We start from the raw sequence: 16,066 nt of genomic DNA on the forward strand, positions 1-16,066 counted from the left end.
TAATTCTCTACACAAAAAAGTACACTTCTCAGTCTTAAGGACCACCCCATGTTTCTCAAATATTTTGAGAACCTTTTGAAGAATAATATCATGAGATTGCGTATTTTTTGTCAAGAATTATATGTCATCCTGAAACACCAATACATCTTCAACCCCATTAAAAAGATTCTGCATCACTCTTTGAAATACAGAGGTGGCGGACGCCAAACCAAACGGCATTCAATGGTATTGAAGCATCCGAGAGGAGAAACAAAAGCGTTAAGGGGCCGTGAGTCTGGACGCAAATCTATCTGATGATAGGCACTAGCCAATTCAATTTTAAAGAACACTTGAGCACCTTTGACACAAGCAAATAAGTCATTGATTTTGGGCAATGGTTTTGAGTCAACCCAAATTTCCCTACTGAGTGACCCCAAGTCCACATACACACACAATTAACCTCACCTCTTACGAACAACAACTACAAAGAAGACCCAGTGGGTTCTATAATCCCTTTGTCACACAGAATCATGAGTTCTTTGTTGAGAACTTCCCTCACACTGAAAAGAACTCCCCTAAGCTTATGCTTAAGAGGAACAGCACCTGCCTTCACTATAATCTTATGTTTGAAACAGTGAGTCTTACCTAGAGTGTTACCAAAGACAGAGGGACAACTCCCCATAAATCCTGGCTCTTATCTTCTTCCCTTTGAACATCAATACATCTTCAAAAATAAAAATAGTTCTCACCTGTCCCCTTCGTAAGGAACTGGAGTACAGTCAGGAGGATTAAATTCTCTGTCACCCCACGTCACTTCAAACAATATTGTGATTTTTTAAAGACTATGACAACATTAGAACTAAAGTAGAGAATGCCAAGAAAGTAGTTACTAAAGCATTCTGCCAGTACTACAGACTGCTGATTGTTTCTTTTCATTATTATTGCTGGTTCACCTGTCTGAATGAAAAACTACAGACCCAGAAACTCTAGGACCCCCCCAGGTCATACAATACCTCAATTTTAAGGCGCCAGCTCAACCTAAACACAAAACAAAAGATAGTCTTTTCTTCCTAGCCACAGTAACTAACCTCAGAATTTGAAGACATTGTCCCTTTGTGCTGGAGTACTTTATTGTTGATATCCATTCTGTCCTTGCTTTATTTTCTGTTAGGTGTACATTAGTGTCAACGACTACAAGATTTGTGACCTCATTGCCGTGTTGCAATTTTGCCAAGAGAAATGGCGATCTTTCTCTTTATATTGTGGTGCTCACAATCAGTTTGTTATCATGATCAGTCTATGTTTACCAACATTTTTAAATGATTCTCAAGTTTTTGTACCTGTATTGCTATGGTGATGTATTTCAATTTCATGATTGAACAGGTGACCATTTAGTAATCATGGACAAAGTATAATGTTGACGACCCAGTGTACTTTGTTGCATTACAGTTTTGTTGGGATTTCTGTACTTTCTGTTTCAATTTGACTCCCATTTGTTCTGTAAATATGTGTACATACTTTGAGGTGTGATTAAAGTTTAATATTTTGACATCTCTGGCTGAACAGCACTTCTATATTGCATCTCTCATTATTGTCATCTCTGGCAGATCAGTACATCTGTATTGCATCTCTGATTATTGTATGCATTATACCTCCACACTTCCTGCACCTCCCCCTTTAGATAGGCCATAACTGCTTGTCTATGTCTACCCTTAAAGTTACAGAGGTTCAGGTCACCAACTTTCCGTCGCAGATTGATTACTTTTTAGTCCAACTTAGGGGTGAAAGACCAGCACTCTTACCGCTGATTGACACTTTATTGGTGTTGGAAAGTCATCCTGTGCCCTGAGCACCCCCCAACTTGAAGCCAGCCACATGCTAGGATTAAGGAAGGAATGAGCAGATGCAAGGGGGAGGGACAATGGAAATTAGCCAGCTCTACTATCCCTGCTGTCAAATCAGCCATTATGAATTTGGAAGAATTGGTGCACTCTGGGACAAAATAGTGCCACAGTCTGCCGGAAGTGGTGAGACCTTTGGGTGGTATTTTGCAGCTCACTGGACAGGAGTGACCTTCTGCTTGACCCAGAGCAATTGGAATAAGTATCTGAGAAAAACAGAGTCCCTCAAATCTGCTGCTTGAAACTTAAGAAAGCAAGACAGGCCAATGGTGGAAGTTTGATGTGCAATTCCTAAGTGCTGCATTGGGAATATTGCACCTTCTGCTTCATCTGTAACTACAACCCTGTGGACTACCTTGCTGTAAAAGGATTACAGGTGGACTTCCTGAAAGCTACAAGTTAACAGAGCTCACCTGGAACATCACCCCCAAGAATCCTCAACCTGGATAACTATCAGTGGATTTGTAAGCGTTTTGTACAAGTGGATTGTGGGAACTGAAGTCCTCAACTTGTAAGGATCATCTTGGAGCTTCCAGACCCTTGTAGTGAGTTTGAGACATGTTGGGACCTTTTGAGGTACTTTAGGAAGAAGTTCCAGACGTTTGGAGAACTTTGGAGCAACTATGAAAAAGAGCTCCATAAGTGGACCGACTCAACCTGGTCAACCAAGCCACCTGCCTTCAACCGCGAGTTGGCCTGCAGTCCAGGTTTTTCCTGCTGGAAAGCTCTGTAGGTCCTACTTCCAGAGTTTGACTGGGAGTAGATGAAATCTGGGGCCGGCAAACCCTCGCTGAATCCAGCCTGGTGAAGAGCATCGAGGTACCCAGGGAGAAAAATCTCCATAGAAGTTTCTAAGTCTGAACGAATAAAAGATGACTAGGAGCAACCTCGTAAGCCAAGCCTCCTGCCTTAACCGTGTGTCGGCCTGGATCCTTGGTTTGTCCCGCTGGAACGCTCCGGAGGTAAGACTTCCTTAAGGGTGACCGGGAGCTTGTCGCAGACCCTCAGCGAATCAGGACTGGCCGAGAGCTTCGAGGGACCCCGGGAAGAAAAACTACAGAAACGTTTCTAAGTCAGAAGGTGAAAACTTTGACCAAGACCTACTGCGAGGGGTAACCGCACAGGGCTCCATTGCAGTCGGCCTGAAACTTTGACTTTGACCCGGTCTATCGCAACCAGATGTCCTGATAAGGCGCTATAGGTTTCTATGTGATATATAGTGCTAAATCTTTTTAAAAAATCATATCTCCGTTTCCCTACATTGGAATATTGTCATTGTGGTGTCATTTTTAAGATATAAATATTCCCTATTCTTATAAATTGGTGTTGGATTTTTATTGAGCATTGTGTCTTTATTTACTGAAATTGTTTTTAAATGCTTCACAAGTCTGTATTTGAAGTTAAGCCTGCCTGCTTGCAGCCAAGCTACCACAGGTTGAGCATAGGAATAATTTTCTAAGACATATGCTGAGCCCTATACTGTGTTAATGGCCTTATTGTCAGTGGCAGGCACACATTTGACCCTACTAATAATCCACAATTGTGTTTGTTATTATACAGGCCTGGTGTTAAGCCTGAGAAACATACCCAAAGCAAACCACCTGAGGAGGCCTGTCATGGGGGAGGGTTTGCAAAAGTACAGTGGTACTGTAGCTGCAGCTTGAATGGTGGTATGAACTGCATACTGGTGTGGATTGTTTTGAACAAGTAGGAAGGAACCTCGGGGTATATTACCAACATCTAGCGATAATTATCGCTATGTTGGCTTAGCGGCAATATTTTTATCGCCGAGTTGCAGCGATTTTTATCGCTTAGGAGCCTTGCTATTATCAAGGTTTATCTCCTAAACGATAAAAATCTGCCGAAATGCATGAATATCGCGGCAAAGTCAGCGATATTCATGCATTACCGAGCTAATGCTCTTAGCCATGTTATCCACCTACCATTGGATAACATGGCTAAGAACTGCTCTGGGCAGGTGTTAGCTTTTGGAGATATTCGCGCTTAGCGCGAATATCTCCAAAAGTTGGTAATAGGAGATAGCGATGTTAGCGACTGTTTCCAGTCGCTAACATCTTGGCACGCCCACTTTGAATGTCATTAGTGATAAATATCACTGACATGCAAAGCGGGGCCCAAGATGGTTGCTATCTCCTACTAGCTGTCGCTAACTGGTGTTAGCGACAGCTAGGTAATAGGGAGATAATTTTATCTCCGCTTTATTGGCTTTTAAAGCCAAAAAAGCAGAGATAAACCCCCTTGATAATATGCCCCCTCATTAGTTCTTCAGCAGAAGGAGTACAGGAAAGAATCCTTACATCATTAGTTAGTACATTATAGGGAAACATGTTTCTGGTACAACTTGCTCACCAAAAAGCTTCGGTAGACCAGATCATTGAAAGGCCTGGGGCATAAGACATACTTCTCAAAGTCTATCCCCTCATATGTTTTGTCTAAAGCATTCTACAAAGATGTATGATACTGCTAGCTATTTCACTCAACAGGGCAGACCATCAGTGCACCCGAACACAATTAAGCCTTGAGTCAAGAGCAATAAATAGACACCTTATTTCCAAGCCTAGAAAACAAATGATATATGACTCTACTACTGCATTTAAAAAAAAACTTTGACATTGCTTATTATAACATGTAAAGTCACAATATTTCTCATTTTAGTCTTTGAGGATGATCACTGCAAAAAGATAGCAAATATGTTACATACAATTCCTACTGATATATTTATTCATATATTCCTGTTTTATAGACTCTATAAAACCTTCAAAGATTCCAAATATGTGTACATGCTGTTGGAGGTGTGCCTTGGTGGGGAACTCTGGAGCGTACTCCGGGACACGTGAGATATTTTTATTCCATTGTTGATTTTTTCTTTTCACCAGAATTAGTTATAAATAAATAGATTAATAAGGTATTGATTTAACATACAAATGTCATAAATATTCATTGTTTGGAAAAAGATTTATATTGAACACAGACGCATCATTGCCCTTGGCAAACTAAGTCCAAATGCCTTATTCTTGAGCAACAAAAATGATACAGACAAAGTAAAAAATGTTTTACTTACTTCAGAAACTGGCTCCACAATCTCCCACATTTCATAGTTTCACTTAAAGAGGTCTACCCTTACCTTAATCTTGTATTAAATATCTCTTTATTGACTATTTCAAGCATGAAAAAGAAAAACACTTAGCAGTATGATTACAGTAGTTTCGGGAGAGCCTGGCATCAATATATCCGTGAGTAATGATCCTGTGCAACATTGTAGGAGGGGATAAAGGCAAAAGAGAGACAAAGTCTGGGGGGCTCACTTACTAAAAAACATAACAAGGATACCGCTGCTATGCCACAGCACTCACACCCATAGATACCTCTCACTATATTATCTCTATCCATCACTAGTACCATTCAAAGACAGATGTGGCACACCTAAGGAGGTTTCTCAGACTGATCATCGGTAATGTGGAGTGGAAGCAAGGGAGGATTCCATCCCCGACCTGTCAAATCCCCAGCTGCAGTCTCTGTCCGGTCTCCCTGTTCCCCTCCCACCTGTTTCACCATCTCATTCCACCGTTCAAGATCCTAGTCCGCATTTTCATCCTTGCAGACTCCCCGTAATCATACTGCCTCTGCTACGTCCTTTCCAATACCTCCATTTGCCAACTATAATGAGTCGGGTGTGCTGCCTATGCCCAGTTAATGGCGATTTGGCACCTGGCCGGCAGCAGACAAAGAAGAATGGACTTATAACTCATCTTTCCTCTTTTCTTAGGGAGTGGAAGAAAACCCAGACAGCACTACCACATGGACTGGACCACATGTATCCCCGTTATTGTAGTTACCGACCAATTGACTTGCTCCCAGCATTGTTATAGTGCCCTACATCTCCATGTGATGTATACAAAACCAGCCAGGGACACACCGAACCACAGACAGTTGGCTGCACATGTTGGGTAAATCCTACTAAGCCTCTTAGGGGTTAAATATGCCCTGTGGAGATAGTATAATTGTGTTTATTTGAATTGAGCAATGCAAGCAGTCTCCTACACTTGTGCTGTGGCCCTCTGCCACTCCCTGCCTGCAAGTGGGGTAGCGAGGTCATCCTCCCACTGGAACCGAGTCCTGGTAAGATTGATACGCCTGTCTCCCTTCAGAGCCGCTAAAATAACGGATGTAAGGGCCCTGTGCAAAATTGGCTCCAATAGAACCTTCAACACCTGGGATTCCTCCGGCTCATCAGGGAAACCTGTCCATATTTCGTGGTCTATGTGTGATAGAGTGGCGTACTGCAGGTACTTCCTCTGTCCCACCCCAAAATAATAATTTGCCTTGGCAAACGTTATAAAAGCATCAATGAGATACAAGTCCCCCACATTCTGACACTGCCCCTCTTCCATGGAGCTGCATTCATATTAGTTCTTCTAGCACAAAAGGGGCATGAGCCACCAAAGTGGGAGCAATCTAGCACATGGCATGTGCTTCAGCACATGGGTCATCACCGTTTCCCAGGCTTGCTCAACTTGGGTCACTATGGCAGGGATTCCCGCCAGGCTCTTACGTCCCCCCGATTAGTATCTTCTGGAGGTCAGCCAGATTCACCGACCCAAGCCAGCAGCTTCTGGATTTATCCTCACACCATAGTGCCACATACTGTAACACTCATATCAGATAGTATAACTTGAGAGCCCCACCCTCTAAGTCCAGTTTGAGTGTGTCAAATTTTACTCTACTGAGTTTACCCGCCCAGATCAATGATACCAGAAGTCCCTCAAGTTGTTGAAACATACTGCTGGTCAGAGTTCAAAAGGAATTCTGCATGACATATAAGCATCTCCGCAGCAGCACCATTTTACTAAGGGCCTCTTGTCCCATGACCAACAGCAGTATGGTCTTCCAAAACTCCACGAATGAGTAAGATCTTGTACAATGCGGCCCATCTTTAGATCAAATTGTAAGTATTTGTCATGTGTCACGTGAATACCGAGGTGTAGAAAGTATTTTGTCTCCCACAAAAGACCCACCTCTGGGGGATCTGCTGCCTGGCATGTGGCTAGCTCTGCCAAATGAAAGAGCACATTCTTATGTCGGTTGACTGAGAGACCTGACACTTTCCCAAACTTGGACATAAGATTTAACAATTGTGGGACAGATCGAACTGGGTCAGTCACACATATCAGAGTATCGTCTGCATACATTGACACTACGCAGTTTGTGGCACCTTAATGTTTTCTTCAATAGCTTAGCTGGTGCCTTAGATAGAACGTCTGGAGCTCTATGATGAGGGCAAATAGAAGAGGGGACAGCTGGTTCCTCTGTCTAGCGCCTTTCTTGATGTTGAAGGCTTCCGAGGACCTCTCGGTTTGTGCTCACCCATGCTTGTGCACCGTGTATAACAGATATGTCCTAACCAAATACGGTGGGGCAAAACTCATTCTCTTCAGCACTTCCCACAGATATGCTTTTCTATGTCTAAAGCTACTAGCACAGCCTCTACTCTGGTAGATCCGGTGGCATGTAGGACATGAGAGAGCATCCGAAGATTAATGTGGGTGCCCCTTTCAAGTATGAAATCACATTGATCAGTGTGAATCAACTGAGAGATCACTCAATCGAACCATGCCGTCATAACTTTTGCCAGCAGATTAACTTCTACATTTAGTCTACATAATGGGTGGTATGAGCAAGGGTCATCTGGGTCTCTGCCGGATTTAGGCAGCATGCTTATGAGTGCCTCCAGCATATGGTCAGGCAGAACACCAATTGCTTTGTCTTACTGAAATGTAGCCAACAGTTTAGGGAGGAGTTCTGCACCATAAATCTGATAGAACTTCACTGGGAGTCCATCTGGGCCAGAGAATTTTCCTCTTGCCATACCTATGAGTGCCAACTGTAGTTCCTCCAGTTGGAGTTCTCCCTCTAGCTCTTCTCTGTCCTCCATTGTCAGTTCAGGGAGCTCAATCTGGTCTTGAAATGTTGCCATATGGCACATTTCTTCATCCAGAGGTGCATTGTAGACCCCAGCTAGATGGTCAGTCACAGCCAGGTTGATTGCAGCTTGGCCCATAACCACCTGCCCATCCACCCTCATCAAAGAGAGAATCACGGGGGTCTATCTCTCTTCAAAAGCCAGACCAACATGCAACCAACCAATCTTCTTCCCTGTGCAATCTCAACAGTAGTCCCATTGCACATGTCGATCCAGCCTGTCCCAGATCTCAGCGATCATCTTTGGGCCTTCGTAAGTGCTATATGCCCTTCCTCCCAGCCCTTACTTTTAGTTGAAGCTGAGTCAAGTAAGCTTCACTCTCCACCAATTCCCTTACAAGCTGTTTCCACGTGCCATATACCTTCCCAAGACATTTCCAGTGTATCACTGCTTTGCAGCCGGTCCGCTCGACCCCTCTTGTCTCTTTGGAGTTTGAGTCTCCTCGAAATAGCCCAGAAATGCCACCTGCAAGCTTGCTGTGAACTCTGAATCTCCCAGTGACTCTGGTTGGAGTCTCAGTAGAGGGATATGTGGCTTCTGCTTGCCCAGAGCACATTTTAAAAGAAGGGGGGCATGGTCCAAAAGGATCAGGCTTGATAGTTCAACCCTTGGATATTCAGCGCCCCTTCTGTTGTCATGAGGAACCGATCAATCTACTATGTCCTTGATATATGGGGGAGTAATAGGAAAATGCCACTTTCAGCGGATGTAATTCTCACCATATGTCTTTCCACTGTGTTCTGTGCATAGTCTCAACTAGACTGGCAGTCATATTGGGCTTGGTACCCAGTCTGGACCGGTGTCTGTCCAGCATATCTTCTGGTACACAGAGAAAGTCTCTGCCCCAGAGTATGGGCATGTCTACATAATGTAGAAGTTCATTCTCTAAGGATGTAAAAAAGTCTTCCTCATAAGTGTTGGGTGCAAAGATGTTAAGTAGGCACATGTTTGAGCCGTCTAATTGACATGTAATGGGACGTACCTCCCCTCGATGTCTGCTGTGTGACTAAGATGTTGAAATGGGCACCTGGGCGCTACCCAGATTGCAACCTCCGGCATAGGAAGAATACATAGAAGAATATAACTGAACCCTCCCCTTCTTTTGTAGTTTCTAGCTTCTCCCTCTGGCATTAGGACTCTGAGCACTTTATTACTGCTAACCAGTGATTAAGTGCATGTGCTATTCCCCTAAACACGGTAATATCGGTGTATACACAATTGACATATTTGGTTTACTTGTAAGTTCATTTTAAAGTGGAATACCAAATACCCAGGGCCTGTAGTAATGATTGTGCCACCCACACAATTTGCCTTTGGAACCGGTGTCAGGCCTGCCATTGAGGGCCTTTGTGTGCAGTTTACTGCCACTTTAACTTGGCATTTAAAACCACTTGCTAAGCTTTAAACTCCCCTTTTGTTACACATCAGTCACTCCTAAGATAGGACCCAGGTAGCCCTATGAGTTGGGTGCTATGTACCTAAAAGGTAGGACATGTACTTTTAAGTTTTATACATCCTGATAGTGAGAAACAGCTATATTTGTTTTTCACTACTGTAAGGCCTACTCCTCCCGTAGGCTAGCTTTGGGAATTCCTTAATACACTTTAATCTGGGGTGTAATTACTGGTTAGAAAGGAGTAGCTGCATCGTGATTCATATTTTTGGAATGGTAATGAGGAATCCTCTTTAATGCTTAAGTTGGATTTAATATTACTATTTTAAAAATGCCCCTTTTAGAAAGTAGATATTCCTTTGCTCGTACTACTCTCCAATACACGTCTGGGTTGGGTGACAGCTACACTTTGTGCATTCCTTCTAGACTGCCACAGACACAGGAAGGATGGTGTGATAGAGAACTCATCTGCATTCATCCGCTTGCCTGATAGCTCTCCCGGGCCAGGAAGAGAATGGGGGAAAGGCAGTGTTCTGTTTTCCACGCAAAGGGCTGATTACCCCCTACTGAGTGTGGACCCAGGGCTAGGAAGAAAGGGGAACCTGTGCACTTCAAGGGCCTGCTTTGAAGTCACCCTTCCTCTTCAAAGGCACAACTGGGAATAAGTACAGGGGCACTGACCCTTCCAAGAAGATACACCTCTGGGCCTGTGAAAAACTCCAAGAGCTTTCTGATTTGGTCCTTGTTCTGAAGTCTCAGGGCCATCAAAGTCTTCCTTCAACCCTGCAACAACACCAGGACTCTGCAATCTGTTAGTCCTGCCCTGCCAAGTGGTGCAAATCCAGTCATGGGTCCTTGAGAGGTGACTTCTGTTGTACAAAACGATCAAAATTGACACGGGATGGAACCGCTGTATTGCCCTTCAACACCGACGCAGGAGCTACTGATGACATCACTTTGACAGACTGCGCGGCTCAATGATGACAGACAGTGCGGTTCACCAACAACGCAGTGCTTGCATCGTTAAGGGGTTCATCGATGAAGACTTCATCACCTGCGCTGATTAGAACTGACTCATCCGGTATTCAACGTCAATACTTGCTCCATCCAAGGTACTTCTTCAGCAGGACCTGCATGAGTCCCATAGATGGCTGGCCCTTCATCTGCCCTGAATTTTGGATTTCACTGGTCCAGTAACTTCAAGTAACCTCCTAAGCACTATTTGCTTCTAAGCACTACTTTTTGATGTATTCTTTAAAAAAAAACTTTTGCTCTACTTATTAAATTATTTTAATTTTGGTCTTGTTTTACTCATAAAAATATATTTACATATGCACTAATTATAAACATTAATAAATGTAATTATATTTATAAAAAACAATGTTGTAACTATTTACAAATGACTTTCAAAATGTATACAACTGAAATATAACACATTACAAAAAACGTACTAATAAATTAACCGATAAAAGAAATATTATGTGCCATATTTTCACAAAATATTTTTTTGCAATGATATTAAAAACAACACTTAAAAGGATATTCATACCTTTGATATTCCTCTCAACAATAGTTTTGTCATCTGGATATTCTTGACATAATATTTATGTATCAGAATATTTTTTATGTAATATTTTGTCCTGACACCGATTATTTCAAAGCATGCTTTTCGGTGGTGATATTTCAGGACCCTTTGCTGTTCAGAGTCGCTGAACACCTGCCCGAGCATCACCTCTAATGTGTTCCTTTTGTGCGTTATGACTCAATCAATCTGGCTAACATGATACATAGATCCATGTAATTAATCACCTGCTATGACCAATCATGTGCAATGAGGTCAGGATTGGATTGGTGTCTTGTTCTGAATTTCCTGTGCTCCATTGTTTAGTTAGTAGTCTTTTAATGATTCCATAGAGTAAGAAATGACCCCTGTGTAGGCCAACCTAATCAACCAGGGTCCTTGAAACTAAGAACTAAAAAACCAAATCTTCAACTGTGCTGACTCGAGCTGCCTCTCCGCCACAAGTTGTCTTGATCTAAGTGCTTTCCTTCCTATTGGGATACCTTTAAGTGGGATTGCCGGGAATTAAGGTTTCACTCCGGCCATGCAAGAGAGGCTACATCATAGGCAATTATGGGCAGTGCTAATAAGTAGTGATTAAGGAGGTGGGTTGAGGCTGCAAGCATAGGTCTGTCTTGTGCCTGTTTTCAGGAGAGCTCATTTCTGCTTGGTGGTGTCCTGACAGCCAATACACATGCCATTGAAGCTGTCCTTCAAGGTAGTATTTAGTAAAGACTGGTGCTCCATGCCACCCCCCGGCTGTCAAGAGTTTAAATTTGGAGAGAATAACTCTGCATCTACCCTTGCCCCATACTAGGCATATAAATGAAGTATCAAGTTCTTAGAATGTTTAGAGTGAGATGTGCATTGCAAGATTGGCAAAATAGTAAAGTTGCCAGGGGAGCATCACATTTTTGACAGTGCAATCCAGTCAGCCATAAATTGGGTGAGAAAGGTCCAAAAGAGGAATTGAGAATGAAGAGATTTAATGGTCTCCCCCAGGAAGTCTGCTGTCTTGTTGCAGCACCTCCCCGGAAAGCTACATGACCCTTATAGCCAAATCCACTGCTTCAGAAAAAGTGGGTAGTATGCAAAAGCCTTGATTATGACGGAAGTGCCTTGGAAGCATGAAAGTTGTAAGATGCGCAGTCAGCCCCCAGGGGATCTGGGCTGCTCTGTTCACAATCCCAATGGGAGCTCCTCCGCGGTTTAGGGAGTAACTATGGGGTTCTCCTTGGAAGGCGCTGTTTCATCTGAGTCAGAGGAGGCAGTCTCCATGTCACCACTGGAAGGGATTCCAGTAGAATCTTGATTCGCCACCGCTGTCAGAAGTGATGTTTTGTGGACTGCATGGGCCTGTCCTAGGGATGTGCAGTGCTTGTTGTTTGTCTTCAGGCTCCTCTCCATGCTCATCAATGTCTGCGATGTGGTGGTGCTATGTCAGACACACTCTTCATTGAACAGGTTTATCTGGATTGCAGTATTGGTCTAGCCAGGACCAGGTCTCATTAGGGCTCTTGAAGAAATGAATGTTGTCATCTGTAATAATGCAGGGCCAGGAGGAGCATGGCATATTGTATCACCTGGTCATAGAGGGCTTTCTTTTTAGAGTTTTCCAACCAGGTTATTCCGTCACAAATATGATGGATATCCCGTCCACCGTATTAAAAGTCAATTATCTCCTATGGCACTTCTAATACTGTGGACAGGATATCTATTTTATCCATTTTTAGTTCCAGGGCAGATCTTGTGTCACATTGCCCCAATATAAGTTCTACTTTGTCTGGGGTGTCTGCCTCTGACTCAGCAGTTCGTGAAGGTGTTATGGGATCTAGAATCATGATATGTTCCATTCCATTAAAGTATGCTCATGTGAAACAGCGGCACTCACAGGTTGATCTTGAGCTATCAATGTGGGAGGGGGCACCAGGTTCCAGTGCTCACCACAACATGGAAACCATGTAAGAAGCCTTCTTGTTTGAACGATTCTGCCATGTCAGGTATCTGGCATTCACCTATGCACATTGCTCTTATGATGTAGAGCCCATGTCTGAGATGATCCAAATTTTCCTGGCTGTAAAGGATCACCGCCTACCAGTCAACCCCCTATAGCCAAATGACAAAGCACAGTTCAGAGGGGGTTCAGCACAAGCAGCCCAGAACATTCCTCTCTTGCACTGCACCACATTTTCAGGGCTTTGGGCCTCCTTTTAGTGCTTAGGTCAGATGGGTCATTCTTTAGTGATCATATATCAAGTATGGCCTTCCATCAGCAGAGACAATAGGTTGATCTAGGGACCAAGGCTCTTTCTGGATGGCTCCTTTTACCTCTGAATCTAGTCAGTACTCCCAGGTATGGGAAGGCAAAGCATCTCTCCCAGCTGACCACTAACATGCCTTTCCAGTAGTGCTTAGTGCTCAGGGTGCTCTTCTCCTTGGAATTGCTGCCAGCCGCTGTGGGGAACAGGTTTTGATTGTGTAAAGGTCCGGGGTGCCGAGCTAAGGGCGCACATCAGAGAGATCATGCCTTTGCTTGTGTAGGACCTCAGCACCTACTTCAGTCTCTCTCAAGGAGGGTAGGTTGTGTGTGCAGTCTCACTGTCAAGATCTGATGCTTGGCTTGGGGACACTCTCTTCACTCATCAAGATCCTGCAATCCAATCAGTGAGCAGGTCCGCAAGCAAACTGAATGCCCTAGGGCATGTCGGGCTCTGGCACCAGCCATGAGGTTGTGCCTTTGCTATAGTGTCCAGAAGGCCATGTCATACACAGTTGCTCTGTCACCACTATGGGCCAAGACTCAGTCATGAAAACTGATGGACCATTCTCTTCAATGTGACCACCATGCACACTCATCCAGTTGTGGTTTTGAGCACAGGACCTAGAAGGATAGCAACAACATGTCATAATGACAGAGAAAGTGACATTAATGTGTGACCACCATCTTCAGCATTTGGCCACGACCCATCTCTCACATAATTTTTTTTCGAAAGCATGCAAATCAGCTCGATCAAGTTCACCATTACAGAAAGAGTTCATTTGTCAGGACCTCTAGTACCATACAAAGCTACACCCACTTACAGCGTATTGCAACCACACTTGTCTCCAAGGTATGCCTGTATCTGTTTCGGACAGTATTATTGTTGTAATGCCACACTATTGGCACTTGCATATTATATAAGGAATAAATGCCCACATGCATCAAGCATTTTTGGAATCGCAAACGGTGCGATTCCTTAAAATCGGCCGTTTGCGATTCCAAAAATGCTTTTTGGGATGCATCATTGCTTTTTCTTTAAATTCGCTAATTTTGTGATTTTCTAAAATGCAATTGCATTTAAGGAATCGCAGTTTTGCGATTCCTTAAATGCAATGCATCATTCTTTAAAAAATTGCGATCTTGAAGATTGCAAGTGCAATTTACCACGAGGTTGAACCTCGCGGTAAATTGCGAAAAATGTTTAAAATGGTCAAAATCACATTTTAAACAATGTCATGTTACAGACACACATGTCCTTAGGATATGTGTGTGTGAAACATCCATTTAAAAAAACATTTCAGGGGTGCAAGGGGGGGTCCTTTGGACCCCCCCCTGCACCCATGGAATGCATCAACATTATGCGAATTCAAAATTGCGAATTCGCAATTTCCATTGATTCCTATGGGCCTTTTGGCCCATAGGAATCAATGGGAATAGTGAATTCGCAATTTTGAATTCGCATAATTTTTGCGATTCGGTAAAAATTGCTATTTTTACCGCATCGCAAAAATTATGCATTTTCTGTGATGCATCCCGTTTTGCGAATCCATATTTACGATTCGGTAAAAATCGCAAATTTGGAAACGCAAAACGGGACTTTGATGCATGTGGGGGAAAGTACCTACTCAATGAATTGATGTTATGATGTTCTTCAAGAAGGGGGAGTTAGGGAGTCAACCTGAGGCTGGAAAGAAACTGAGTCCCAAAGTGGTCTACTGTTGGAAATCCATTTGTTGGATTTTAATGCCCTCACACACCCTTTCAGGTGTCATGCTTCATCATCTGGGCTAGTCCTCGTTGGGTCGGCGGTGCAATACCCAACGGGCTCACCTAAAAAGGGGCACTTTGACGGAGATCTTTTATCCAACAGCTATGTGGTGAAGTGCGGGTGTAGGGTCAGAAGAGTATAGATGTGTTGGTGAGTTAAAATAGGGCTGGGAGTACCTGACGTAGATTATTTTATTCTGGGGGTCTCCTACCCTAATTAAAAACAGTGAACACTGCACTCATCGGAGTATAATGTCTCCTATTTGTGTGTCAGTTTGTGAAGGAAAAGGGTCAACATGTTTCTCGCGCTAGTGTTCAATAACTCACGATTCTTCAGGACCGGGAAAACAGGAACTACCTACACTATAAAACTATGGGTGATTTAATTTACCACAGTAGAAAAGGTGTCTAATGTGTCAATATACCTGTAGTGATCTGAATCTGCCTAATCGTGTCAAGTATCCAAGCTTCAACAGTACCCGGTGGTCAAGACATCAGGCTTTTCTTCTATGTGTGTTGGAGTTTTGCTACCCTGCATTGCTCTTCACAACCTACCCACTCCACCAGGTCCGGGTACCTACTGCCACAATTATAAGAATATTGCAAGGCACCGAGGCGTTCTATAATCATATAATGGAATGAGGCCAAAGGCAGAGTTACTTTATAAGGATATGGAACTCTGAGTTGACCTGCAATATGCTTCTCATGTACGCCAAGGGATACTTTATCCCATATAATACATGGTCACACTATCACCTTTCCCACAAACCACTTAAAACTTGGTGTGTAGCTCTTTCATATGAAAGAGGGAGCCTCTTTACAAACATGAAGAATAAAAATAAAACCTCTAGTGCAAAATTAAACACTTTAAAAACCTTTTAGATATTTGTTGCAAACAGATATTAGCAACAGTTCAATATGAACGAATGTTTTAAATAAAAAGCTACAGTAGCAAGTAATGTGTAGAAAAATGCAGAAAGATTAACATTTTTCTCTATCAAAGTGGTGCAAAAAAGAACCATATTCCTGTGGTGCAACAATAGCTCCTGCAGTGCGGGGGCCTGAGGTCCGGGGGGCGCCCTCTGGCACTGTGCATGGGTGGTGACTGCAAGCTCCTGACTGGGTCCAGAGCATAGGGGGCCACCTCCATGTTATTTGCAGGGGCCCCGCAGGTTTTGTTACGCCACTGACATATTCTCTCTGT

General features: G+C 43.4%; 1 protein-coding gene across 2 annotated transcripts in view; it reads left to right on the forward strand.

The window, feature by feature from the left end:
* Positions 1-16,066, forward strand: part of LOC147711410 (cGMP-dependent protein kinase 2-like) — a 2,360,133-nt gene that overhangs the window by 1,665,682 nt on the left and 678,385 nt on the right. For both annotated transcript variants that reach the window (XM_086922130.1, XM_086922129.1), the window contains exon 13: positions 4,645-4,734. In XM_086922130.1, the coding sequence (XP_086778256.1) occupies positions 4,645-4,734 (90 nt within the window). The remainder of the gene's footprint in view (positions 1-4,644; positions 4,735-16,066) is intronic.

The sequence above is a fragment of the Lissotriton vulgaris genome, chromosome 5 (genome assembly GCF_964263255.1).
Source record: "Lissotriton vulgaris chromosome 5, aLisVul1.2, whole genome shotgun sequence".
NCBI classification, from domain to species: Eukaryota; Metazoa; Chordata; class Amphibia; order Caudata; family Salamandridae; genus Lissotriton; species Lissotriton vulgaris.